At 33.9% G+C, this 27,801-nt stretch overlaps 1 protein-coding gene and 2 non-coding genes across 3 annotated transcripts in view; all 3 read left to right on the top strand.

Annotated features, from left to right (window-relative positions):
* The first annotated feature begins 3,393 nt into the window (after nucleotides 1-3,393).
* Nucleotides 3,394-27,801, top strand: part of Duox (dual oxidase) — a 93,037-nt gene continuing 68,629 nt past the window's right edge. Inside the window, exon 1 of the mRNA XM_089866818.1 lies at nucleotides 3,394-4,056. Within this exon, the coding sequence (XP_089722944.1) occupies nucleotides 3,909-4,056 (148 nt within the window). The 5' untranslated portion in view covers nucleotides 3,394-3,908. The remainder of the gene's footprint in view (nucleotides 4,057-27,801) is intronic.
* TRNAV-CAC (transfer RNA valine (anticodon CAC)) lies at nucleotides 18,651-18,723 on the top strand. The gene has a single exon. It is a non-coding gene; the product is annotated as a tRNA-Val (tRNA).
* TRNAV-CAC (transfer RNA valine (anticodon CAC)) lies at nucleotides 18,932-19,004 on the top strand. Its single transcript has one exon. It is a non-coding gene; the product is annotated as a tRNA-Val (tRNA).

Genomic DNA, 27,801 nt, shown 5'->3' with positions numbered 1-27,801 from the left:
ACCCTCCTCTCAACCCCCTACAGTAACTAACCAATCAGGGAAGAGCTTCTTGGCGTCATAGATTTATAGAAAATAGTACATGATTCTGACGAACCAAACGTTAATTTTTGGTACTAGAGCTAACATCTGGTTCTTTATGAACCTATTCACGGCTTATTCCCTGTGCCACGGTCGGGAAGGTAATCACACGCAAAGGGGTCGACACTATTCTGGGATAAAGGGGGTCCTCTCACATTACACGGCACGAGAAAGTTTCAACGAAGTGTACTTTTTGTTTTTATATCTATATACTTTTGGTCTTGGCTCTTGATTTGTAGTTAAGTTTTTATATGAAAAGGGAAAGTTTTCATTATCTTTTAGCAAATCAAAATTATTAATATTTATAATGAAAATTATTAATACTTATAATGAAAATTATTAATATTTATAATGAAAATTATGAGTCTATTTACAATATTAAAAACTATATTAAAATGAAACTAAATAAAAATATTTAAATAAGGGTTTCAATGAAAATTGTGTCCCTTCCTATAAGGGTCCTAGGCAAGGATGCGATTAGTTAGGTTTCATGCCGTGATTTATAAGGGAAGGAATTAGGTTTTCATGAGAGGTCACGAAGGGATGTTTGGGGTCCAGTCACTTCCGGCGGACATGGGGTTGTCGGCACTTGTAGGTTAGGATCGCCGACATGTCGTATTCCCTCAAAGTTTGTCACCCAGAAGCTTGGCTTACAGGACTGCGAAAACACTTCCGACTGAAACTAATGGTGTTTCTAATAAGTGTGCCATAAATTAAGGGGGATGTTATTTGGGCGATTTTGAGTCGAAAATGTTCTATGACATTTTGTCGCTACTTGAAACTTTTCAAGATTGGATGACCCCTTAAATTCAACATGAGAAACTGAAAGATAATGCTAATTTAATTAAGTGGTCATCCCTAAAACACTCAAGATGACTTTAATTGGGTATAAAATTCTATCGGACGTTTAATATCACGTGACGGATTTTACCCTGTCTTCTTCACCGAAAGGGTCACGGTTAGGGTCAAGAAAGTTAATATTGTAGATAGACATAAAGTAGCAATCTGAGTTATAATAGAAATTTCGGTAATGTGACATTCTTAATATTTTACAAAAACAAATGGTGAAGCGCACTTCAGGTCAGCCAAAATATATGACCTATAGAAAAAGGCTAAGCGTGAGATGATTGGGCCTTTTGAATGATAAGCGAATTTAACCCAACATAAGGATAAAATAGCAGCAGGGAGGAGAGACTTGAGAGCAGTTTTAATAAAAAAGACTAAATCCAAGTTGTAAATTTAAAAGGTTAATTTATAAATTTCCCTAACTTAACATCTATAAAACTATAATAAATCACACCACTGTAGGCCTATATATCTTTCGATATAAATCACAGAATTGAAATCAAACGTAAAGTACCGATAAAGAAAATCCTTTCCCAATACCCCGGATCAACATAAGCAATAACGTAAGTTTCCTGTCTTTCCTCATTGATCTTCATTGCGTAAAAGCCTCCTTTAATTCACGTAATCGCCACCAGGTAGAGACGGTGTACTAGGAATATAAATTAGAGAAAAACCCCGTTCAACAAATTTCCTTATAACCCCCTAATCATCACTTGAGAAAGAAGAAAGAAAGAAAAAAAATAAAAGAAAAGCATGGCCAAAGCTAGGCGTATGATTTTCATCTGGTTTTCCAATTTGCATAGCAACAGGTGAGTCAGGTAATAAATAAAAAGAGGATCTATTAAATTCAGGGGGTCGGACACTTGGCGGTCGATGAAGATTTTTAAGTACTCAAAAATCTACATCAATAAGCTAATAAAGGACTGAGTACAGGACCATTCGTGATAGGCTTCTCTAAGTGCGGTAAAATTCTATTGGGTGACTAGTACCACCTGACGGATTCCGTCCAGTAGCGTTCTATAGCCTTTTTTAAACTGGACATTGGGCCAGCGATCCCCCTGGTCTGGAATAAATAAATTGACCAGGGCATGTCGTCTGCTAAACTAAACAAGTCGATAATTAAAATATTCGAGTTAATGACTCTGGTTACCTTTGCGGTTTCTTAGTGGTCCCGGGGACCACTGACCCCCTCAGATTTAATTTTTAAACTGGTCATTTGCCCTGTGCTACCGCCTTATTTCGCACGTTGTTATAGATGGATACATTGTTCGAATTTGGAATAGTTTTATTTTACATGATCTTTCCAATAAAAGTTAAAAATTATAGCCTGGAAGTTTTTTATTTTGGGTGTCGTCCGGTTCGTATGTGATATTGACATTGTCACATTTGTGAAGTCATAGTTACGACACCTTATCAAAGGTAATTCATGGTCGAGAAAAACTACCAATCAACGAATGTGTCACCATTAAAATGTAAGAATACATTTTGTACGCTTAGCTTATGTATGAGTACAGCTATGGCAGAGTTGCACATGAAGTAACTTGAATTTATATGCCAGGTACCAAAGTCAGAATGGTACAAAAAGACAAAGTCGATAGAAGAAAAAGACTTTTCTATATGGTACTCTTGTTACTAGTGTGTTGGAACAATTCTTAATGCGCATACCAATAGAATATGTTTGTCAACAGGCACACGACAGCTCAGTTTTAGAGGTTTGAAACATTACCACTTAGTGATTTAAATACTTAAATGGGACTCAAAACGAAGCCTTCGATTTTTACACTCTAGTCGCCTTCGTGCAATATTTTCCTTTGAGTTGATTAGTAATGTCATACAAAATGTTTTCGTAAATTTCATATCAATCAATATTGTCTACGTTCCGTACCAATCCTCAATGTCAACGTAAATTTTGTCACCCCCTACTCCGTTGTCGCGCGACACTAGTCATACACCATCATGTTCGATGGCACTAGACGTTTTGAAGTTAAAGTGTCACTCTTCAAGAATGGGGTCCGTAACTTAAATACCAAACCTCGAAGTAAGTATCCCATCCCTCGGAGACTGAATCCTATCCTCATAGAACAAAAAAAAATGGCTGAAGTGAACCCATAACCATACCCATCTTCCAAGAAAAATCTCAGAATCTAAAGATAAAATCCCCGCCTTTAAAATTATCCCCGAAAGCCATCCATGGTATGGTCTTACGTAGTTGATGACGTCACGGGTTTCCAAGTCTTACCACCACCATCACCATCACCATTAGCAGCAGTAACCAACTCGATCTTTAAGTTCCTTAAGACTTTAGTGTCATCCCACCCCGCAGCGAGTCGCGCTAGTGGGTTTTCATGATAAAAAAAATGTTAAAAAAGAAAAATATGCGAAGAAAATGTTCAAGACAGGGCTGAGAGGCAGTGTAGGTCACCCCGCCGCGTTTGCCCCTTCCTTCTCGACAGACAGACAGACTATCCTAGTAAATACGCCACGGAAAACCGGCGGCAGTTGGCGAACGTCGACTATCCGTTCAAGATAGATATAAGAAAGCTGTAGGAAGCCCGGAAAAGATATTTTTCTCTGATCGCCTTTTTTTACCCCCATAGCGGTTCTTCCATCGAGTAACTAACTCTTGATCAGAACGTTTTTGCCACTCAACCAAGCTACTACGCCAGCCAGATCTGGCAGAACAGGAAATATAAGATAGCTTCAGATACAGGAGAAACATTCTTTTTTTTAAATAGAAGTTTCCCTATATATTTTGTTTCATTAAGTAACCAGTGTGTTTTTATACAAAATCAATTCGCGTATTTTAATTAAAATAATAATATTAATATTACATTATCTCGGATTAATTAAAACGTAATGCGTGGAATCGGATTAGGTTAAAGTTCGCGTCATTATACTTAAGTCGCCGTGTAATTTTGCTGGTGAAATAACTCCCAATCAATTCGCGATTGGATTATTAAGGGAGTTTTAAAATATTTTGAAATATGAAAAACTTGATGGACGGATTAATATCCGTACCATTGTGGAGGAAGAACAGATATTATTTGGCGTTGTTTATAACGGTATGGATGACAACGTCACAGTTCGCGCTCTCAATAGATACACTGGGATATAAAGGACTCGATGGAGATAGTAAGTTTTTGTTTTTTATGTTTTATCTTCTTTCAAATATCTATTATTTTTTATTATTATTATTATAAGTTTTATTTTTATTGCGTTTATTGTTAGAGGTAAATAATGGTTGTTTCGTATCTTCCGTATTGTTGTTGATTTTGTTACATAACGTCCTTATTTATTTAGTAAATTTTAAAATTATGATTAGAAACTTTTGCAAGAAAATGTTCGTAATAAAAAATAGTGATAATTATATCTATGACCTGATCAAAATTATTATTTTAAATTTTGAGGTTGGTTTTTGATTTAAATAAAAAGGCAAATGAAAAACAATTGCTCTAATTATGCAATTTAAATTTCTACGACAGTTCAATTATGAGTTTACAATCAATTTTTCGTCGACAATAAAATTCAGTTGTTCTTATTATAGAACCAGCTGAATTTAAATTATTAAATCTTTAATTGGCCCCAAAAACTAGGCATAGCTCTCGAGTTACTGAACCACGTTTTAGAATAATAAGTCAACTCTTTTTATGAATTTAATAATTGAAGTTGTCTCTTTCTATACTTCCATTGTGAACAAACACATAAAAGAATTAGCCGTCTCAAGAATTTCGACATATTTCACTAATTTGCACACCATATTCCAATAAAAGTGCTAGTTGTTTGCCTATAGAATTTTCCAAATTAACTAGTTTATACGCAAAATAACAGCGGTTTCACCTAGAGTAGAATTAGTACAAACCATTTCAACTCGAAAATACAACACGTTCAATGTTACAATCCATATTAAAAAAATAACGTTTAAGTTGCTATTTCAAGCATTGCAAACAACGGGTGAAAATTTACTATGGGTTTTTGGCCCCCTTTCCTTTTCTTTTTAAGTTTAATTACGACAGGCGAGCGTGTTTAACCAAGCGAGAAAATTTTGTAAAAGGCTTAGTAACCCTCTCTCTCTCTCTCTCTCTCTCTCTCTCTCTCTCTCTCTCTCTCTCTCTCTCTCTCTCTCTCTCTCTCTCTCTCTCTCTCTCTCTCTCTCTCTCTCTCTCTCTCTCTCTCTCTCTCTCTCTCTCTCTCTCTTTCTCTCTCTCTCTCTAAGAACATTATCAATAAGAAAAATACACGTGGTACAAATCAAAGGTGGAACGTTTAAAAAAATTTCGGGAGATGTGTCTTTTTAAAATAAAAAAAAACAAAATTAAACTTTTTCTGCACATGACCAAAATATACGAGGTTTATAGGTTAGTCGAATTTGGCGCCATTAAAAAGAGAATCGCCGGAAGATATATAAACTAAATAAAGTCGTGGCACCCCATCTTATCTTCCATAAACCCTTCCCTCAATAAAAGGTGATTAAATGCCATTTCTCAATATTTGACTGAGCTTTTTCTGACGTACGATATTTTGAAAAAAAAAAAAAAATTAAAAATACTAAATACTAAATATTTTATTAATTATTACAAAACGCGTCGTAATATATTTCATTAATTTTAATTTATTCAAATTTTAAAAGTAGTCTTGCCTAGTTTATCATATTTCATGACGGTTTAATTATAATTACATATAGTTTCATGGTCGAATATAATATTTTGCGGTTATCAATTGAGAAACGTTAATGAGTTCAGATTCGAAAAATTTTTGTGATTTAAAAAAAATTTATTTAGGAAAAACTAGATCTAACTAAAACTTTGGGTGCTTACTATTTTTTTTTATTGGAATCTAAATCATAAGTATATTAGAAAGAAGATAAAAAATGTTAGTAATTGCCTCTATAAACGTCGTCGTCGTCGACTCTAATTTAATATTATTATATATATACCTGTTCTGGACGTCCTTGATAAAAACCAATTCTTTTTAAACTATTAATTTCCCGTTATTCTAGTTAACGTTTGGAATGAAGTAAAAAAAATATAAAATTTATTTCCCTTATGTCCTACGTACGCCTATCATTCTTGAGCTAACTACTTAACCAAACGATTTTTCCCCAAAATTAATAACTAGATGGTATTTTAAAGAGATAATGAAGCTATATAAATGCCAGGCACAAAAGAATTAACTGACCTTCAGAATTCATCATTGCACCTAACATCCATACCACTTATGGCATATTCAGATTAGAGTAAAATCTTACGTTCTTGTCGGTATACTCGGACTGTCGGTATGTTTCTTTCACTGTTCAGAAGTCAGAGCAGACGACTTAAAACGAGTCGCGTATATGGTGATTTTTGAGCAAAGACTTTTGAAGACTAGACGAATCGAAAATGACGTCAAATATCGAAAGAAAACCTAAAACGTTTCATATATCGTCTGCTAAAGCGTAGCCCACTCAATCACGCGTCAGTAAGGCATGATCGAGTGTGCTAAGGCGCTAACGAGGTGGTGCCATCTCGACATTGCCCCACAAAATTGAAAATTTCAAACTAAACCGCGAATCTGGCAGAAATGTTTACGATAACTTTGTTTTAGGGGCCCATACCTTTTTCGTGACTAAATTTTGTAGGTCGACCCAGCATGTTCTTCTACACTTTTCAATCGGTTTCACCCATTGAAACCTTTCACTTATGCCAGACTTATCAGAAACACCCTGCACGTGTATATAATCTATAAAAACCCTATCCATAACATTGCCAAAAAAAAAACCTCCAAAATGATTATACACGTAGCCCATAATGATTAAGCCTTTGGCAATCACCAAATGACATTCTGACAGATACTTAACAGCTTGGGCATTTTCAGTTTCCGTTGATCACATTAAGGTCTCACAAATCTCCAAAATTATGTCGCAACCAAAACCGATACGGATTTGTTCACGCTATTCAGAAAGATGGGCAAGGACACGAAGCTATTATACATTTATAATCCTCATCAGAAAAAGTCCTCGATACCAGAAGTATATAATAATTCTCCTCGAGAGAAGTGTACCACAAAGCAGGGTAATTGTAACATTATCCCTTAACATTTGCAGCAAGGTTACTAAACCGAATAATGTACGCGATAAATAGTTCCTTCATCACTACTCTATTGGCGCTTAACTATTGCTTATACGTTTCTGTCCCTCCACGTCAAGACAATCAAGGTTGATTGCTGAGGATTTAGAACCAAACAGTTATAGAATTCACCCCCCTAGCACGGTGCGATGCCCATCTGAAATAAGTTTGATGAGCGGGAGAGCAAACAAAAAGGGTAAATCCCTGCCTGGCAAGAATCATGTTACATAATAACTAAAGTATAAAGAAGAGGATGTACAGAGTGTCATCCTTCTTCTATTATTCCCTTCTGTCGATATGGTAACCATAATCCTTCTAATTAGAAATATATCCTCTTTTTACCGTTACTGGCAAAGAAACCAAATGAAAATAAAGAAGTCGTCAGATACCCTCTGCCAATATAATTACACCCGATTCGAAACCGGAAGATTTTGGACGCGATGTGTATTTCCCTTTCATATTTTTTTTTATCAAAGAAGTCCAACGGATCCCTCAAGGCTCTAAAACATCGCGCGATTTCTTTTTTTCTTGGCGAAAAAGAATTTTCTTCGAAATTAAAAACCCATTGAATAAAAAAAAAAAAAAATTTAATAAAAAGAGACGAAAAAACGCGCCATCGTGCACGAGACGAGGAATTTAATATTTTTCTTTTATTAAAATCTCAGACTTAATATTTTCTCTTAGACACGTAACCAAAGGAGCTAAACTCATTCTTCTATCCCATCCCTTAAAGGGACACTATCAAAATCAATTCGTATTATTTCCTTTCCAACAATTTAATGAAAAGAGGTGAAATGTAATATGTGGAATATTTGGTATTTATGTGGAATATTTGGCAGTTATGTGGAATATTTGGCAGTGATGTGGAATATTTGGCAGTGATGTGGAATATTTGGCAGTTATGTGGAATATTTTGGCAGTTATGTAGAATATTTGGCAGTTATGTGGAATATTTTGGCAGTTATGTGGAATATTTGGCAGTTATGTGGAATATTTTGGCAGTTATGTGGAATATTTTGGCAGTTATGTGGAATATTTGGCAGTTATGAGGAATATGTTGCAGTTATGTGGAATATTTGGCAGTTATGAGGAATATGTTGCAGTTATGTGGAATATGTTGCAGTTATGTGGAATATTTGGCAGTTATGTGGAATATTTGGCAGTTATGTGCAAAATTTGGTAGTTATGTGGAATATTTGGCAGTTATGTGGAATATTTGGCAGTTATGTGGAATATTTGGCAGTTATGTGGAATATTTGGCAGTTACGTGGAATATTTGGCAGTTACGTGGAATATTTGGCAGTTACGTGGAATATTTGGCAGTTACGTGGAATATTTGGCAGTTATGTGGAATATTTGGCAGTTACGTGGAATATTTGGCAGTTACGTGGAATATTTGGCAGTTATTTGTATATTTGGAAGTTATGTGGAATATGTTGCAGTTATGAGGAATATTTAGCAGTTATTTGTATATTTAGAAGTTATGTGGAATATTTGGCAGTTATAACCAAAAATTTGGCAGTTATGTGGAGTATCTTGCAGTTATATGGAATTTAAAATTTGTGGAACTGTCAAAGTCTGATATTACATGCAATTTTTGAAGAAAAAAAAATCCTCAATCAAGCAATTGAACCAATTAGATAAAAAAATATTTTGTTCCGCGGAAGTTCTAAATTCGTTATGAACAGCTTAGAACAAAAAATAAATTTGCATACAAGGTTTTAAACAAACAATAATTATATTAATTTTCTTTACCTTAGCTATTTAATATTCGTCAAGTAAATGTCAAATTTATTTATTTCACACCTTAAAAACATTGTATGAAAAAGAATTTTGATTCGAGAACTATATGTTTTAAACCGAGCTCTTACCATGGGAAAAAGCAAAGAATTAAAACGTGTATTAAAAATTGCAAATGATGGTTTTTCTTCAAGATTTAAGGAGTTTTGAGACATAAGAGCACGTGGTGGGTGTTAGCGTGATAATAGGGAGGGGTATTTTTATGATATAAAAGTCTAGCGTGCATACTTCTTAGCCATCCACTTTTTTCTTATTTTTTTTGGGAGGCGAGCATTTTCGAATAACTTATAAAACTTAAATAAATGTAGAGTGTCCTTGGAATTTTTCCAAGGTCTTTACGGGTAAAGACTACAGGTAAAAGGTACCTGTAGTACCCCTCCACCACCAGTTCACTTCGTCTACGAATTTTTACTACGCCTAGCTTAACAACTACTTGTTGGAAGATATGTTTAAAAAAAGAAATTATATATTTTTTTTATTTCTTTAAATATTTCGTTAAAAGTATGTACATGGGGCCTAAAGTTTTTTCTAGTGTTTCTAAAAGTAAGGAATTTTAACAAATGTTTTTTGATTTATAACTTTGTAAATGTTAAGGAAGGAAACGTCTTTAAAAACTGTACTTGAGTGTTTTTATTCGATTTGAAAAATTAGCTATTTCTAGCCAATTTTAACTTAAAAATGGGGACAAGGCTTAGGGAAATTCTCACGATAGTGAACCTAGATTCCTAGAACATGGAGAAATTGCGGGGTTACAGAAATACTGCAGGAAATCTGAGGTCTACGTATTAGAATTTATTGTATGTGGTTTCAAAATTGATCAAGCTTCAATTTAATAGCATATTTGAGAATTTATCCAAGACTAGGAAATAAATTTAAAAACAAATAAAATGCAATTAAATTAACAGAAAATGGGATGAAATGAAGATCATTTGATCTCAAATTTTTACTAAAGTCGCTATCAAATTATTACACGATTAATCACGAAATTACTGATTTATGATAAAGTGTAAGATCAATAACTCACTTTGATATTAAACCAAACCTTTTTGGTCTTATTTACTACTTAACACTTCAGGTCAGACAAGCAACTGAGTAATTCCGGTAAAATACCACCAGACTTAGCTGGCCACCGTAATCACGTGGTAATTAAACGCCCCCTAAACTCTTAATTAAAGTAAACCCCACGCTAAATTAAAATATTAAATTCAAACATCACTTCCTAGTAAACGCGGTAATGAAAAACGGAAGTAGAAAAACACTTCCAACGTTGCATTTACGTTACCAATCATATTATTATTTAACACGATGAACTACCTGGGTATCCTTCAATATTCAAATTGAAATGACGCCATAGTATTTGGAAAGTATACAAACAGTTTAAACATAACCTTCACGCGTTAGAAAAGATAACAGGCGTGACAGTTCTGATTGAACCAAACGAAAACACGATATGACAACATCGATAAACAAAGATTACAGTTTTAGACACGCCCGAATTATTAAGAAAATTATCTCATATGCCAATATAAGTTTAGAGGTCAAAGTTGAAGTAAAAAGAAAAACTAGTATTTAAATGCTTAACAAGGTAGTTAAAAATTATCAGCGAAGGTTAATGCTATGAAGTAAGGTAATAATGTAAGTTTGTCACTGGTTTTAGAGAGCTTGTCATGAAGTGGCGTAGGTCATAGATTCGAGGTAAAGCGAACGACGCCTGGTGAGGCACTGCTGTCAAAGGCTTAGTACAGACTAAATAGGAAGATGGACTAGTTGCAAAATTAACCACCGAGTGTAGGACTTCAATCCTCGCTTGTCGTTCTCGAACTAGCTCGAACTGTAAGTCTCTAGCATTACGAAGTATAGGAAGTGTCATACTTCTGGAACATATCTTATATACTTATAGTAATGCTGATATATTGCCACGTAAAGCTGAACAAATGACGGAAAAAAATGGTTATGGTTTATCGTATAACCCAGTATGCAAATAAAAATTGTTTTGTACCCTTTGTAATTTTATTCATGACTCGTTAATTTATGTCAAGTTTATGATCCAGAAATTTAGGTTTAAGCACCCAGGCCAGGGACCTAAATCTTATATAATAAATTTTTTAGGAATCAATATAATATACCCAAGAATATTACCAATACAACCATAAGTTTATAAGATATGTTCCATTAGTATGACACAACCTATACTTCGTAATGCTAGAGACTTACAGCTCGAGCTAGTTCGAGAACGACTACACGTGGTTTTGCAGCTAGTCCATATTATTATTTAGTCTGCATTACTAAGCCTTTGACAGCGCCTCACCAGGCGTCGCTTTACCTCGAATCTATGACCTACGTCACTTCATGATAAGCTCCAGTTTGTAACCAATGACAAACTTACGGAACATATCTCATGAACGTATGATACAACTATAGAGCAGAACTTAATTATGCATGGGCTAACAAACCAAATTCATAATAAATGCTTGGCTTTAATGATAAATCACGAGGATTACTAAGAAAATGAAACGAAACATGTCTCGAAATTCAACAATGAGATTCGTTTAAGATTACTGTAAGGAACAATTGAGTTTCGAAGTGAGTTCGATTTTGATCTTTTTTAGCCAAGAAAAGCAAACTCTTCGAGAACCTTTGCAATTGTCCACTCAACCACTACAACTATCTTTCTTTTCTCCCTTTTAATTACTGAATTATATCGAAACGGCTAATCGGAGGAGAACACGAAAAAATTTGTGTGAAAGCTCGACGTTATTTCTTTTTTATTATTATCAGCACTTTTATAAAAAAAAGAGTTAAAAGCTTTTTCGTCACGACCCGAAAGAACCCAATTATGTTCTTCTAAAACAATGGCACAACTTGGTTATTTTCAAACTCGATAAAGAGAGAAAAAAACAGTTCGCTCTTAAGAATTTTTGGCCCCAAAAGAGATTTGTAGAGAATTTTTTTTTAAGTAAAAGAAAAACCGATTTTTAAATCTAGAATAAAATAAAAACCACAGATTTTAATCAGTTTTTATTAAAAAAAATTCAGCGTTAAATTGTGAAGAAATTTACCCAAAAAAAATATAAAATAAATGAGATTTAAGTATTTATGTTAAAGGTATTGTGAAATGATTTATAAAGTAAATAGAACTAGCATCCAATCTTCACTGGCTCTTAAATAATCAGTAACATACCTAGACTGATTAGTTATAAAATGTATTATATCTGGAAAGCATTCTTGAACATTAAGCCTTGGACAGACTTTAAAACGGCCAATCAGCGCCTAGAGAAGACTAATTGGCCGTTGTTAATTATGCAACCGGCCGAGTCATTGCTTAGTAATGTTAGTAAGTAGTGTCTGTTGTTTGACCTCTTTGGACATTGTTTCGTATGTGGACATTAAATAGAGCTACCTCAAAAGTTCAAGTGTGACGTCACACACGCTATTTTCCCATAGAACCTAAGAGGTATGAAACATGGCCGCCAACTGCCAAATCTAAGTCCGTGACGTTTTACTTAGGCATGCACTGACGTCACAGCTGAGATATCTCTTCAAACAAAGTTATTTTGGCGCAGGACTGGTAGCTTTGAAGCCCTTTCTAACGTCTTTAGGTCCTTATACCCTCCTGATGTTCCGTTTTAACCCTGGCATTAACGCTTGGAAATTGCACATTAACCAAGACCCTTTGTGGAATGCATAATTTGGCTGGTTGTTCCTGTCTAAAAATGAGTCCTCATTTTAAAATTTAAAGTAATTAAACCTTTTTTCAAGTAGAAAAACGGAAAATGTAAAAACCCGAGGAATTTCAATAACTCTTTAAACCGTCGCTTTAAACGGTTTTTAGAAGTTTTTTGGTTAAAATAATTATATTGTGGGTGAAAGTATATGTATTATCAAAGAAATGAGGGCCTCGTATCGTTCTATTATAGTTTTTATTTTTTTTAGAAGAAAAATAATTTCTCCGATTCGGTCGAATAGGTTTATATTAGGGCGAGCTTAAAAGGGGGGGGGGAAGAAATCGAAAAACATTACGAAATAAATTTTCAAAATGAAGGTAGAATCTTAACTGTACACAGAATGGTATGATATTATTTTAATGTTTGAAATATTTAAAAAACAAGTTGGGAAACCAAAATAAACCTCTCCTAGTCGAGACTTAATTAAGAGATTTTTCTTAAATAATAATTAAATAAATATAATTGATATTAATTATTTTAATCGTCATAAATTTACCTTAATTCTAGTTAAATTTTTTAAGAAACTTTCTTCCTAAAATCATTTTAAACATAGCAATTGTAGACGTTTGAAATCAAGCGTATGCCTCTTTAACAATTTTTGGAAACTTAGGGTATATAAGGCGATTGATTCACAATAAATGATAAGAAAACCCGCAATTGCGTGAATCTTTGGTGGAAGCCCTGCCATTGGGGACCAGACGTTTCTCGTAACCCTAGATGATCGCTGCGTACTTCTTTATGCTAAGATTCGAACAAGGTGACAGACACACACAGAAACGTCCAGTGTAATACCTCTCCGTGACGTCATCGTCACTCGGAGAGGTAATTTTTTTTATTTAGATATTTATTTGTATATTAGCGAGTGGGAGTCTGATTTAAATAATTTATTTCCCACTGCGGAGTTACTTGTATGTACTACTTTGAGCAGATTGAGGAAATGTAAATTTACAAGAAGAATTATTGGAATTTAATGTGAAAAGCGTGAATTTCCATTTGATTTTGATTTGTAGGGAGGATTCTTACATTAAAACTACGCTTCAATGGTGGTGATAGTGATTTATGCTTAGCTAGTTTGACGTTTTGGGGCGGTTCCTACTGTTGATAAACTATAACTCGTGTTTTCTCCAATTCCCAAAAGGGCCTATCTGAAACTTCCATGTTTCCACAATTAATCTTAATTATTAATTAATTTCATTAACCCAATCAAAATTTACCCTTACAGAAAATGTAGTAAAACCTCAAAAAAACTCTTTTCTGATTGGTTCGTTTGTGTAGGGGTTGAGAGGAGGGTCGTTTGCTTCTCATTTCACATGGCGTCTACAGCCAAAGTGAATGAAGAACACTTTTTGATTGTATCTATGAACTCTTGCTTGTAGCTTAAAGTACTCAGAATTTTTTTAACTTCAAATACTGAAATCCCACAACAAAATCGTTAAGCCTAAAACAAAATTTCAAAAACTGTCATTAAGTTTAAACCTAATTCTCGTTTATGATATGATTTAGCGACTATTCAAAGAGCTTTAAAGAGTCATTTAAACGTGGGTTAATTATACTAAAAATTTCAATCGATTTAAATAACCTAAATATTTGGTTTAAAATATGTCCGAATTTTGGGCGGTCCCAGGTCAAAAAACACCCATAATAAAATCTCGGAAAAAAGATTAACGGTTTTAAATCAGATTTGAAATAAACGTTGACATGAAAATTTGACAATTTTATGTTAGTTTTATCTTGCCAAATATTATATTCAAAAATTTCGTTTCCCCATTTCTTAAGTTTATTAAAAAAAATAGGTGGGAAAAAATTTTTAAAGTTTGAAAGTTTATAAAGAAAATATTAAAATAAATACGAAAAACGCGCGCGCTCACACACAGTGTAATCTTTCATGGCGTTTTATGGGACACCAAATAAAGACAGGAATTCATGATTTTTATCCCTTAAAAATATAAAATAAAAATATTTTGGTAATCTTTTCATCTTTTTCTTGAAAGAATTTCAAAATTTAATATTTCCTTTACTGGTGTGTAGATATTTTGCAAAATTGTAAATACCACAATTTTATAAGGGGAACTAAAAAGAAAAAATAAATTAATTTGTTATTTGGTATTTACTTCGAAAACTAGTGGCTGTTTGTAAAATATCCGGAAATACTATTTAGGTTTTAAAAAAAAATGTATTGCGGCATTATGTTAGGTGTGAATATGCACTTTTAAGGCCTAATAAGGCTCAAAATAATATTTAAGAGCTTTAAAATAGCTCAAAATAATATTTAAGAGCTTTAACATAGCTCAAAATAATATTTAAGAGCTTTAAAATAGCTCAAAATAATATATAAGAGCTTTAAAATAGCTCAAAATAATATTTAAGAGCTTTAAAATAGCTCAAAATAATATTTAAGAGCTTTATTAAAATAGCTCAAAATAATATTTAAGAGCTTTAAAATAGCTCAAAATAATATTTAAGAGCTTTATTAAAATAGCTCAAAATAATATTTAAGACCTTTAAAATAGCTCAAAATAATATTTAAGACCTTTAAAATAGCTCAAAATAATATTTAAGACCTTTAAAATAGCTCAAAATAATATTTAAGACCTTTAAAATAGCTCAAAATAATATTTAAGACCTTTAAAATAGCTCAAAATAATATTTAAGACCTTTAAAATAGCTCAAAATAATATTTAAGACCTTTAAAATAGCTCAATATAATATTTCAAACCTTCAAAATATCTTAAAATAATATGTTCGACATTTAAAATAATTTTTTCAACCTTAAAAATAGCTCAAAATAATATTTAAGTCCTTTAAAATGGTTTAAATGGCTCAAAATCATAACTACGTCTTTAAAATAGCTCAAAATAATATTTCAGAATTTTAAAATACCTCAAAAATAATACACATACATTTAGATGTATGTATCAAAAGGCTTTTGTAATAACTGAAGAGCGGAAAAACTTTAAAAATGATGAAACGCAATAATGGGTTTTAGCTCGGACCTTATGTAGTGCAAGGATCTCACTTTGAGACTCTCAATGAGTTGGCTGTCCATCAGAAATGGACAGCTGGTAGTTTACTTAGGTCATGATTTCTCGAGATTAATCTCTCATATGCATAACTGACATTAGGCCTAGATAATAATTGTTCCACGCAATCCCCAGTAATCCGAGTAAACAGCTTGCTTCATTCAAAAACACATAACCCCCTTTAAATAAACACAATAAAGAATGTATCTAATGCTCCCAAGAAAACATCAGCCGTTATGAAAAAACAAATATTAGATAACAATCGATCAAAAAGACTCACTTTCCACTGGTTAAGAATCGATCACACAGAGCCCGTTCTAAAGGTTAAGAATCGATCACACAGAGCCCATTCTAAAGGTTAAGAATCGATCACACAGACCCCCTTTCCACAAGTTGAGACTCCACCACACATGTTGAGAATGGATCAAAGAGTCTCGTTCTACGGATTAAAAACCGATCACATGGACCCCGTTCTACTTGTTAAGAAGTGATCACACAAACCCCGTTCTACTTCTTAACAAGTGATCACACAAATCCCGTTCTACTTCTTAAGAACTGATCACATAGACCCACTTTCCACTTCTTAAGAACTGATCACATAGACCCACTTTCCACAGATTAAGAACTGATCACATAGACCCACTTTCCACAGATTAAGAACTGATCACATAGACCCACTTTCCACAGATTAAAAACCAATCACATAGACCCCAATCAATAGCTAAGGACCATGATCGCTTGATCGATGAAGATTAGACTCAATCATTTAAACCCTAGATCAGTTAGTTAGTATCGACGATTCGATTTATTAGATGCCAATTCCATCGATTTACAATCGTTCAATTATATTCCCGATAATCGTTTAGATCATCGCCTTACATTCCCATTTGATCATTTGTACATCCTTTTGATATATTACAATTTATTCAATTGATGATCGAAGTAGGTTTCGAATAATAATGCGAAGTATTATACAAATTCAAGTTTAAACTAACAAAAATAATAATTTCGAAAAACACATCCACTTCCTTGTCAAAAAAAGAAAAAAATATCCAAAGCTGACAGAATACCTCTCAAAAGTGATCTTGAACCTTCGCGTGTAAATACGTAAACCCCTTCTCTTTCAGGTAACGCGTATACTTGGTATACGTGATATTATTGTTATGTCAAAAATAATCAAGAAAAAAATTAAAAATTAATAAAACTCAATATGTTCCTATATTTATTTAATATAATAGCGCCTTACTTCGAGCCGCGATAACCAATAAGTAAATATCGATCAGAAAGAATCGTGACTTAAAAAGATATTAAAAACTTCCAATGTCTGACGATTTAATGATGACGGTATGAATAAATACTTAATGTGCTTTGTAAGTTCCATTATCATAGTGCATTACAGTTGAAAGTTCCCGTTCAATACGGGATAAAACCCACCTTTCACAGTGTTAAACATCCAGTTAAATTTCAAAGGGAAAATGTAAAACGCACGACACTAATACTCGATTCGATGCCTTGATCAAATTCCGTAAACTCGCCTGCCATAACTTGGCAATTGGCATTCATGATTCCAGTCTAAGTTGTCTCAAAACTACTAATTTAAATTAAAATTATTGTAGACTTATTGATTGCTTTCCTTAGTAGGTTTGATTTGTTATATTAATTAATCAGGCTTAATATGAAAAGTTTAAATAGTATATTTTTTAATTTGCAAATGTTATAGTAGAATATGTATATTTTTGGAAAACTCAACAACCTCAAGTTCATAAGATATGTTCCATAAGTTTCTCGCTGGTTACTGAGAGCTTGTCATGAAGTGACGTATGTGAACCGTCATAGATTCTCGTTAAAGCGACGTCTGATGAAGCGCTGTCCAAGGCTTAGTACAGACTAAATAGGAAGATGGATAGTGCAAAAGCAACCGAGTGTAGTTACTCAATTCTCTCTTGTCGTTCTCGAACTAGCTCTCAGTAAGCCTTTAGCATTACGAACTTGTATAGGAAGTGTCATACTTATGGAACATAACTTATAAACTTATGCTGGTAGCATTAACTTTAACTCCGCTGCAAACAAAGATTCAGTCAAATATTTGATTATGGCCGCGTAAATTCAGGGTCACTTGTCTCCTTTTGATAACGTAACAATAACGAGCTTCTTCCGAATTTATTTATTTGATCAAGGTTGATTTAAAACTTTTTTGGACAATACACTTTTGAATTACTCACGTATACTTTTTATGATAAAATATAAATTTTGCGTATAATCAAGGTTAAAACGTTAGTTTTTCTTTCAACTGGGTTTTTTGAAGAAAGGGTGTTTTCAATTTTACCGAATTTAACATGTTTATTAGTGGTACCTACTGGTTAAGGGTAGGCTTTCAATTGATTGTTTAAAATACGCGATTTTCTTTAATAAAAGCTCTCAGAGTGTCATTGAACACTCACGGATTTATGTGTGAGTGGATTAAATTATAGGTATTTTAAGGCGGTGATTAAGGGTGTATTAAGAGATAGTATTTTTTGTTATTGGGTCAATGTCGGCCGCCCGATTGTATAAATGAAATTAAAGTATCAATTTGGGGGTTAAATTGTAACTATTTATAAATAGAATGGTTTTATTTTTTTGACATGATATATAAAATTAAAGATGCCCTTGATTTCTTTTTCTTGTTGATTGAGAGCTAGCTTTGTTTCATTGAAAAATGTTACAAGCCGCGCCAGGAACCAGCTAAGTTTTTATCGCAATTCATTTAATTCTACAGGGCCGGTAGGCCCTTGCAGATATGACTTGATACCGTTTTGTAACGTTAAAGTAATATTCACCCGCTTTTGCTAATTTCCTATGGAGATTAACATGGGTTTTTCGTGATTTTTCCCCACCGATAACTTAAAAACTACAGCGAAGATACTTTTCGGAATTATCTTAAATTAACAACTAAGTATTCAGGGTGTGCTATCAGCCAGTTTGATCAAAACAATTAAGTCTAAGTATGTTAATTTTAGTTAATTACAGAAGTACGGCTTTGACCATCGTGATTGGACATAATAATTAGCTAGATCTCTTGGAAAACTCAGTGTTATTACGTATCTGTAGTGTGGTGGTTATCACGTCCGCTTCACACGCGGAAGGTCCCAGGTTCGAGCCCTGGTAGATACATGTATTGACCATCGTGACTGGACATAAGAATTAGCTAGATCTCTTGGAAAACTCAGTGCTACCACGTATCTATGGTGCAGTGGTTATCACGTCCGCTTCACACGCGGAAGATCCCAGGTTCATGCCCTGGTAGACACATGTTTTGACCATCGTGATTGGGCGCTTGAATTAGCTAGCCTAGACCTCTTGGAAAACTCAGTATTACCACGTATCTATGGTGTAGTGGTTATCACGTCCGCTTCACACACGGAAAGTCCCAGGTTCGAGCCCAGGTAGATACATGTTTTAACCATCGTGATTGGTCATAATAATTAGTTAGATCTCTTGGAAAACTTAGACTTACCACGTGTCTGTGGTGTAGTGGTTATAATAAATATTTAACAATTATTTCACTTCACTTGGTTTAATAATGTGACATAGGTAGCATACTTTTTCCCTACTTTTAAAACCATTAAACTAAGTAATATTAGAAGTTCAACAGATTGTCAAAAAAGATGTTAAAAGCCACTGTAAATGGTGCTTAAATGCCTAATATTTCCTTAATACTTCCAAATAATATTAGTAAATGGCGTGAATTGATCATAGAAATGGGGTTAAAGTACACCCTAAATGATGTCTTTTTTGGCACTGGAAAAAACAGCATATATGGTGTTTGAATGCACCATTATATTTTAGAGTGCAAATGTATGACGGTAAAGCAAACATAATTATTCAAAATTTAATTACATTAAGACTGAAGTGACAGATATTATATAAAAACGTCTTGGTTTGGACCAAGGCCGAAAAAACAAACGATATGTGTGAGGTTTATCAATTGACTGAAGTTCAGATATTGAAAATTTTTTCTAGTTATTTTTATCCACTCAATCCTTAATCAATATTTAATTCAATCAACTGATTTTACTGTTAATCGATCTAGTCCCTCTAAATTAATTGAAAAAATTACATATCTACGCTTTTTCAAGAACAATTAATTTCATGATAAAATGTTTTCGGAAAATGTAAGTACTAGGGCCTATATCAAATTGCGCCATCAAATTTGGAAGATTGTATATTGTATATTGTATATTGTATATTGAGTTAAATAAAATCTCAAAATTCAATAGGTTTATGTACTTCGTTTGCTCAAATTTTGCTTAAATTTTAATTGGTTAATTCTATTGTCATAGTACAATAATGTTACACATTTTTTTTTCGCTATCTTAGTTTCCAATAATCCAATATCAAGTGTTTTTTAAGTTTTTCATCTCGTTACAATAGTTTAGTTTCCTGCAAAAAACTGAAAAATGCAGGAAATTATACTATTGGAAACTGAAAGAATTTCAGAAAGACGGACAATTAAACTGTTGTAGATGTGCAAATACTGAAAAATGCGGAAATTAAGAATGCTGTAGAGTACGCAAATACTTGAGGAAAATGCGGGAAACTAAACTATTCGAATAAAATGAAAAACTTCGAAAAGGCTGTATTCGAATTGGTTGTATTTAGAAAATAGAAAACTAAAGCAAATTTAAGCTAAATTTGAGCAACAAGAAGAGCACAAAATAAATTGCGTAAAATTAACTTTAACAATAGCTTAAAACTAAGTAAGGAAATAAATGCGAAAATTAGATGGTAATAAATCCTTTCGAAAAAAAAGACGAGTGCAAATTAGAACTTTATAATCCGTAGCTGGTAAATAAAGCCCCATTTCCCTAAATTCCTGAAACCTTAAAGGTAATTGAGTGGTGCTATTAAAGTTCATACGGGATCATGATTCGACCCTTTATCATCAGAAGGAGCAGCTGTTTCTTCATTTTAAGTACCTCATACGTCATCCTCAAAAAACAAAAAAACTGCATTTCAAGTAAAAGTAAAAACAGTTGCGTTCGCTCGCTAAGGACAAGGACTTCATTTGAACATTTGAAACTATTTTTTGGAAAAATGGCATAAAAACCTTGCAATAAAAAAAATATTTTGTTATTGAAAAACTAAAACTATATATATATATATTTCATAACGGTAGATAATGAAACAACCCTAAATGGTTCGCTATCGATACTAAACCCACGCTGAAAACGGATCGTGCATGATCCTACATAAAAAACTTGATATTTTATCTAACCCCTTGAAAAGGTGAGGTGAAGATTGCGAGGACGAGAAAATTTAGATGTTTACCTAACGCTAATACAATTACACTTTGGTTTTAATCCCATTTGTTCGATTATAGTGGTGCCTATAACCTCTGTAACAATTGTTCACGTTTAGTTATATGAAGTTTTTGGTTCAGCAAAATACAACATTTTATGCATTTGACATTGGATTTCGGTGATTTAGTTTAATTTTGTCCATAAATAATAATAGTTCGTTAGGTTTAAGTAGAGGTTTGAACGCGATATGTTAAGTTTTTAAAATAACTTTACGATTTCTGACTGTTTGCTCATGAGATTTCATAGATAATTTGAAATTTGCACCTCCAACCAATCGCGTAACGCTATGCATGCCCCTTCTTGTTAACAAAATTATAGTGGCAAGCTCAGTCCGTGTCGAACGAACGTTAGTGCGCGAGATTTGATGAAAATTGCGCACCATGTGACAATAATGACGCGAGATGTAGAGTTTGCCACGTAAATTTCATTCACAACAAGGCATGGCGTTACGTGATTGGTCGGAGGTGCAAAAAGTTCAAATTATCTAGGCCTATATGAAATCTCATTGAACTAATTTTAGAATAGAATTTTAAAATAATTCGGAAGAAGGTATTTGTATTTCCTGGATGTTTCACTATATGCAGATTGGTCTTATAATTAGTAGAATAACAAACACTGGCTTTCCCATTTCACTATCCCATGCTTTAACGGTAAATTGTGGTTAAGCTCGATGCAAAGCACCTAATTATGCCTCTGTCGGTCTTTCACCGTACACATTTAAGAAGAAAGAAGAAAAAAAAACGCGATATTAAATCCTTTAATCCACCACAGAAAATAATAACGATATAATAGAGTAGGAGAGAGAAATTTTTATAGCAACATCACGATATCATCAAAAATCCGTGAAGACCTTTTCCCTCAATCCTCAAATAATATCTACACCTTACGTTATATTTCATAATGGTACGGGAAACACAACACAACGCAACTAGAGTCTGCGCATTTTCTATTCCAGTTATTATTTCATTTAGTTTTTTCTTTCTTTTTAAATAAGAAATGAAAAAAAGCGTGCAATTTAGTAGTAAATAAGAAGGGTATTATATAAGGGTAGTTAGAAGCGAGAAGAAGCCAACACACTTTTAATGGTCAACCCCTTCCAAGCCAAAGAAAATTAAATTGAAGTTGTACCGTGGTTTAACAACAGGCTGATATGTCATGCGTTCTATGGTTCAGATCGTTCTAGAGCTACTTTTGCCTTAGTTTAAAAATTTCAGGCTTCAGACAGAGAGAAAAGAGGTGAGATGGAGTTGTATGATGATGGGCGACCTATGGCACGGAAACTCTCCCAGTGTACCTCGCGCATGCCCCTACCTTCGGTACGCGGTTGTTAAGTGCTGCCACGTAGCGACATTGTATTTGTATGAGAACTAGCTTCTATTTTTAAGACAGAGGGGGCGTTCTTTGCGTTTTCGTACTGTACGACCCTACCTAAACGCTGAGGATGCTGGGAGGTCTTCGGTGCCGTTCCGTGGGTGGGGGTACAGAGGCAACGTTTTAGGTATGAGGATTACCACTCCATCCCTCTCTCCTTTAAGGTTCAGACGCATTTTCGAATACATTATGCATTAAGGGGTCATCTTTAAAGTCTATGATTCTTTGTTGTCGCTCAGGGCGTTTTAAGAACCTATAGTTAATCGACTTCTGTAGGCCGCGAGGCAAAAAGCAAAGTAACGATTAAATTACTAGGATAGCTTTTCTTATATAGCAAAATTCTTAATCTTTCCATTTTTATTCTTACAACTCGATTAAGTCGTTTATAAAGGGGGCCTTTATATAGTTTTCTTTACGTAAATTTACAAGCCCGTATTATAGCACTGCCTCCTATATCTATCAAGGCCAGTACATGATGGTATTTTCAGGGGGAGCTATCTTTTAACCTAGATGGCGCTGTTTATCAGCAAATTTTCGCTGAATTAGGTGCGATTTAACAGCGACGGTGGAATTGTCAAAATTTGAAAAGTGACGTCATTTCGCGAGAAATGGCGTCCAAATTTCTGATCAACAGAACGCGCCCTCTAGCGGGAAACAGTGGCGAACTAGAATGCCAATTTTAACAATGCACGGGCCTTGACAGATAAAGGAGGTAGTGATTATAGAAAGGTTCATAATGTTTATTCAAAATTATTATTTATATTTTATTTTTGCTTAAATTGCTTTGTTAAATGTAATTGCGTTATATATGATGTTTTCGTTAACGCCTTTTGGGAAGTTAATTTAGTTATATCCGTAATTGGAGATGGATATAAATATAATTACGCTTTGCAAGCCTTATTAAATCCGTGACATAAAGAAAAGATGTCAGTCATTAAAATAATTAGCGAAACTTAGCCTTTTTTAACTCTTATTTTTCTTGGTGCAATTAGCATAAAACGCCGAACCCATTTCAAGACTGGACCTTTTCATAAAATAAAGAGTGTTCGGATGTTCGGTATGACGCACATTTATGTACCTTACGTAGAAAAATGTACGTACGTCATCTCTAAAGCCCAAAAAATTCCCGCCATCAATTGAAGAGGGAAATTTTAAATTTTTAGATTCCCGAGGATTAGGAGTGGACTGAACTTGAATTCATCGAGGTTAAAAAATTTCCCTTTTAGTAATTTTTGTATAATTTGGTAGTTGACCTTGCATATTTCAATTCCACCTTTTTATTTAACAATCGTCTTATTCGATAAGTTGTAGCGAAAAAGTGCTTTTTAAAGGGGTACTTGAATGTTTCGAGAAGTAAGGTTTTATTTTGAGATAAAATATTCACGAGTTTCAAAACTTCCAATTAGAATGTTTCGATAATTTACAAGCAAGGGAGGGTGAAATGGAAAATTAAGTGATTTTTTTATCGATTCTTCTACATATTTTAAGCCCAGCCTGCATAGTGAAACATCCAGGAAATATCTCCGAGTGATTTAAAAATTAAAATTAGGTTGAGATTTTATGGATAATTTGAAATAAGAACCTCTGACCAATCGCGTAACGCCCCGCCTTCTTGTTAACAAAAAACTCGTGGCGCGCTCCATGCCAAATGAAATTTATCGCGAGATTTGATAAAATTTGAGCGTGATGTGATGATAATCGTGGCGCGAGATGTAGTGCGTGCAACTGGAATTTTGTTAACAGGAAGGCGGACGTTACGCGATTGGTCAGAGGTCCTTATTTCTAATTATCCTTAAAATCTGAACCCAACTTGAATTTTAAAATCATTCGGAGGTATTTCTTGAATGTTTGGAATTTTGTTAACAGGAAGGCAGGACGTTACGCGATTGGTCAGAGGTTCTTATTTCTAATTATCCTTAAAATCAGATCCTAATTTGAATTTTAAAATCATTCGGAGGTATTTCTTGAATGTTTCAAAATGCATTATTAGTGAAAGAATCGATAAAAAATCACTTGATTTTCCACTTCACCCTCCCTTTAAGAGAAATATAGTGTTCTTTCGAAAAGTATAGGAAAGTGATCTTATTGTCATAAAAATTTATATTTTAAAATTTTTGTCATCAAAATGAAAGTTTACAATTAATATCTAACGAATCTACTTTGGTGCGTTTAAGCAGTTCTTTAAAATAAATTTAAACAAAATAAAATAGAGGTTCAAGGTGTTTCACCTTTTTTGAAAGAATCGGCGCTACCTACGGAGTGAGGCTTCAAAGTTTATTCTTTTCAAGTGACTTGACTTTGAAGTAAAAAACAAGTCAACGTAAAAGTTGCTGGGTATCCGGGATTAGTTCTATTGTTTTACAAACCAAATGTGTATCCTTGCCATGAAACAAAGAATACTACGTATTTTTACAAACATCAAGGCGCGAAAAAAAAACTAAAACTAGAAAAAAATCAAGGTTGCAATTGACGATATTCAAAGTTTGAAACCATGAACTCGAATTGGAAAAACAAGTGTCAAACTGTCTATCATTCAAGAGTAAAACATACCACCCTGGTTAATAAGAAATGCCTTAACCATTTTTACAATTCTCGTGTTGTATTATAGAAGTACTAATTACGATCTTGATTAAAAATTAAATTAATTATTAGCAAAAATAAATAGAAATTGTTATTTATATTTATTTATCTAATAATTCAAAAAATTTGAAGAATACCATAACTCGAAAAATGACATTATTTAGTTCATGAAACGTGGCTGTGCGATTGGGTAGTTAATAATAGACACATGATCTGGAAAGACCAATGTTATAAACTATCCCACGTGTGCAGACAACTGACTGTAAATGCCGATTAACTAGCTATTTATTTAATCATTGGCTAATACAGACCACGTCATCTTATCCTTTATAGTAAATTTAGATCGTCTGCTCAATTATTTTAGACGATAAATAGGTCAGCGCAAACTTGAAATATATTACGTCTACCAGGCCTACAGCACTAAACATTTTCTGTATTAAGTCAACAATCACTTTTGCCAATTGAAATGTACACGCATGCATTTTGTCACTATTCGGTAAACTTGGCTTCAATTACCGTTTAACGGGTTTTGTTTCCAAACTAGGGTCCCCTCCCTTTGAAGTAATTTAGTATTTAGGAGTACAAAATGACTCAAGGTTAATAGGTATTTTTCTACGAGGGCGAAGCTTATCCGGATGGTGTCTATACGCGCCACCTTGAGAATGCTCCACAAAGTTTCCCTCTGCGGTTGCTAATATTACGTGTAATTCCGCCACACCTTCACCCTTGGTGCATTTTTGCAATGGGATTGCCCAAATCAATTTATTTTAACTGCGGCGATGAGATTTACGTGACCTTGCGACTGTTTTTACGATTTAAATGAAGGTTGAATAACCAAGAATTGGGGTCATGAAGTTTATGAGAGAAGTAGTAAGATTAATTGAAAATTCTTAATACGGTCTTTAGCGTATTTTTAGGCACCGTAAATCAATACTTTAATTTTCAATTTCTAATGTCTTTACTTCAGTTCTTTTTACCTCTCCGAGTGACGATTACGTCACGGAGAGGTATTACACTGCACATGCGTGTGATTCAGAATCACACACAGACTCGGAGAGGTTTATTATGGTTTCCCAACTTGTTATCTCTCCGTATGTTTTTTCTTTTGCCATTTGTTAATTCAAGATAGTTTTTCGTGGTAATTAAAATTATACCTTTAAAATTACTACAGAAAAACAATTACAGCACTGGTAGTTTAGCGCTTTATTTACCCATTTAGAAAGTCCATAATCAAAACTTGAATCAAAATTAGTGGTATAATCGGGGTACAGGTACACAAACTACCTCAGTGTGTTTTTCTTGAAAAAGTGTCGAAGTGATTGAGTAATAATTTTAAGCAACTTTCTGGATATTAGCTAAATATCTTTTACAGTTTTTTTTTAATTCTCTTTAAATTTCTTAATTTCAATTTAGCCATTAAAACGGTCTGGGGACTTTGATATCTCGGTGAGATCTCCGTCGATACTAGTCTCCTAAAGCCCCCCAAAAACATTTTGAGGTTCCATTTTTAATGACGTTATTTAATACAGCGTAAGTTCATGAGATATTTTCCATAAGTTTGTCACTGGTTACTCAGTGAGAGCCTGTCATGAAGCGACGTAGGTGAGGCGATGCTGTCAAAGGCTAAGTAATGCCAGGGATAGATTTAATTTTAGAAGTAGGAATGGAGAATAGAGTAATCTGGGCACGCGTCAAAGTCCCGGACCCCCTTCCTCGGGATGGGGGGTATGAAAGAGGAGGTGGGTCATAGCGACAGAGGTAAAAAAGAATTGCGTATTTTTCACCGTCTAAGTCAGCAAGGTCATCAAAATGTAGTTTAAGTGAGCCAACGAAATAATTTAAACTTTTCGGTACGTGTTGGAGAGAGGGCCTCTATACTGGGCTATGAGTCGGACCAAAAACGGATTTATGCACTAAGAACGTGGGATCATAGCTTTAGCCTCTGGTACCATCCTCGCATACTTTATTGAGAAACTTCGTCTGCTTACATTTTGACTCCACCCACAAATTCTGTGTATAGAGACTTCTCTATTTTTGTGGTTAAATATTTTTTCCGAAATTGCGCCAGTGGTAAAAAAGCAAAGTGGACAACAATGCTATATAACTCCCGATTTAGTGGAATTAAGTTTTAAAGTTAAGAATATAAATAATTGATGTTTCTTTTTTAAGCATCTAGTTTTTCTTTCTTTATATATTTAACCACGAAAATAGAGATATACAGAATTTGTGGGTGGAGTCAAAATATAAGCAGACGACGTTTCTCAATAAAGTATGCGAGGATGGGTAGTGAATTTGCTACCCTCAACGTTCTTCTCACATAAATCCGTTTTTGGTCGGACTGAAGTAAATACTAACCTTCTCCATTCCTACTTCTAAAATTAAATTTATCCCTGGTAATGCAGACTAAATAGGAAGATGAACTGCAATTTAACCGAGTGTAGTTAATCAGTTCTCGCTTGTCGTTCTCGAACTAGCTCTTAGTAAGTCTCTAGCATTACGAAGTATAGGTAGGGTCATACTTATGGAACACATCTTATAAACTTATGATACAGCGGAGAATTTTCTTAGAGTCTTTAAAAACTTTTCCTGACAAATAGAAGAAACCGGGTTCAGCAGCAGCGTGGACTATAATTAATGAACCATAGCGAATCTTGAGAGATATAAAACTCTTCCCAAAAGCCGTTTTTCCACTCAATTTTTTAAAAACTTTCAAGAAGAAGAAAACAAGACGGCCCAAGGGCTCGTAATAGTAGCCATATCGTACGAGTGAATAGCCCCTCTATACCCTACCCTAATGAGTAGATAACCCCTCTATACGTTACCCTAATGAGTGAATAGCGCTATCTTTTTCAATGCTTAAATGATTTACCGTGCATAAAATCAGAGTGAATAGCCCCTCGATTCCCTACTCTAAACAGTGATTAAATTATAACCGTAT

The sequence above is a fragment of the Phalangium opilio genome, unplaced genomic scaffold (assembly GCF_054372755.1).
Source record: "Phalangium opilio isolate 3A_F unplaced genomic scaffold, DU_Popi_V2 ptg000017l_1, whole genome shotgun sequence".
Classification (NCBI taxonomy): domain Eukaryota; kingdom Metazoa; phylum Arthropoda; class Arachnida; order Opiliones; family Phalangiidae; genus Phalangium; species Phalangium opilio.
Note: the sequence above shows the minus strand (reverse complement) of the source record. Positions and strands in the feature narration are given on the sequence as shown.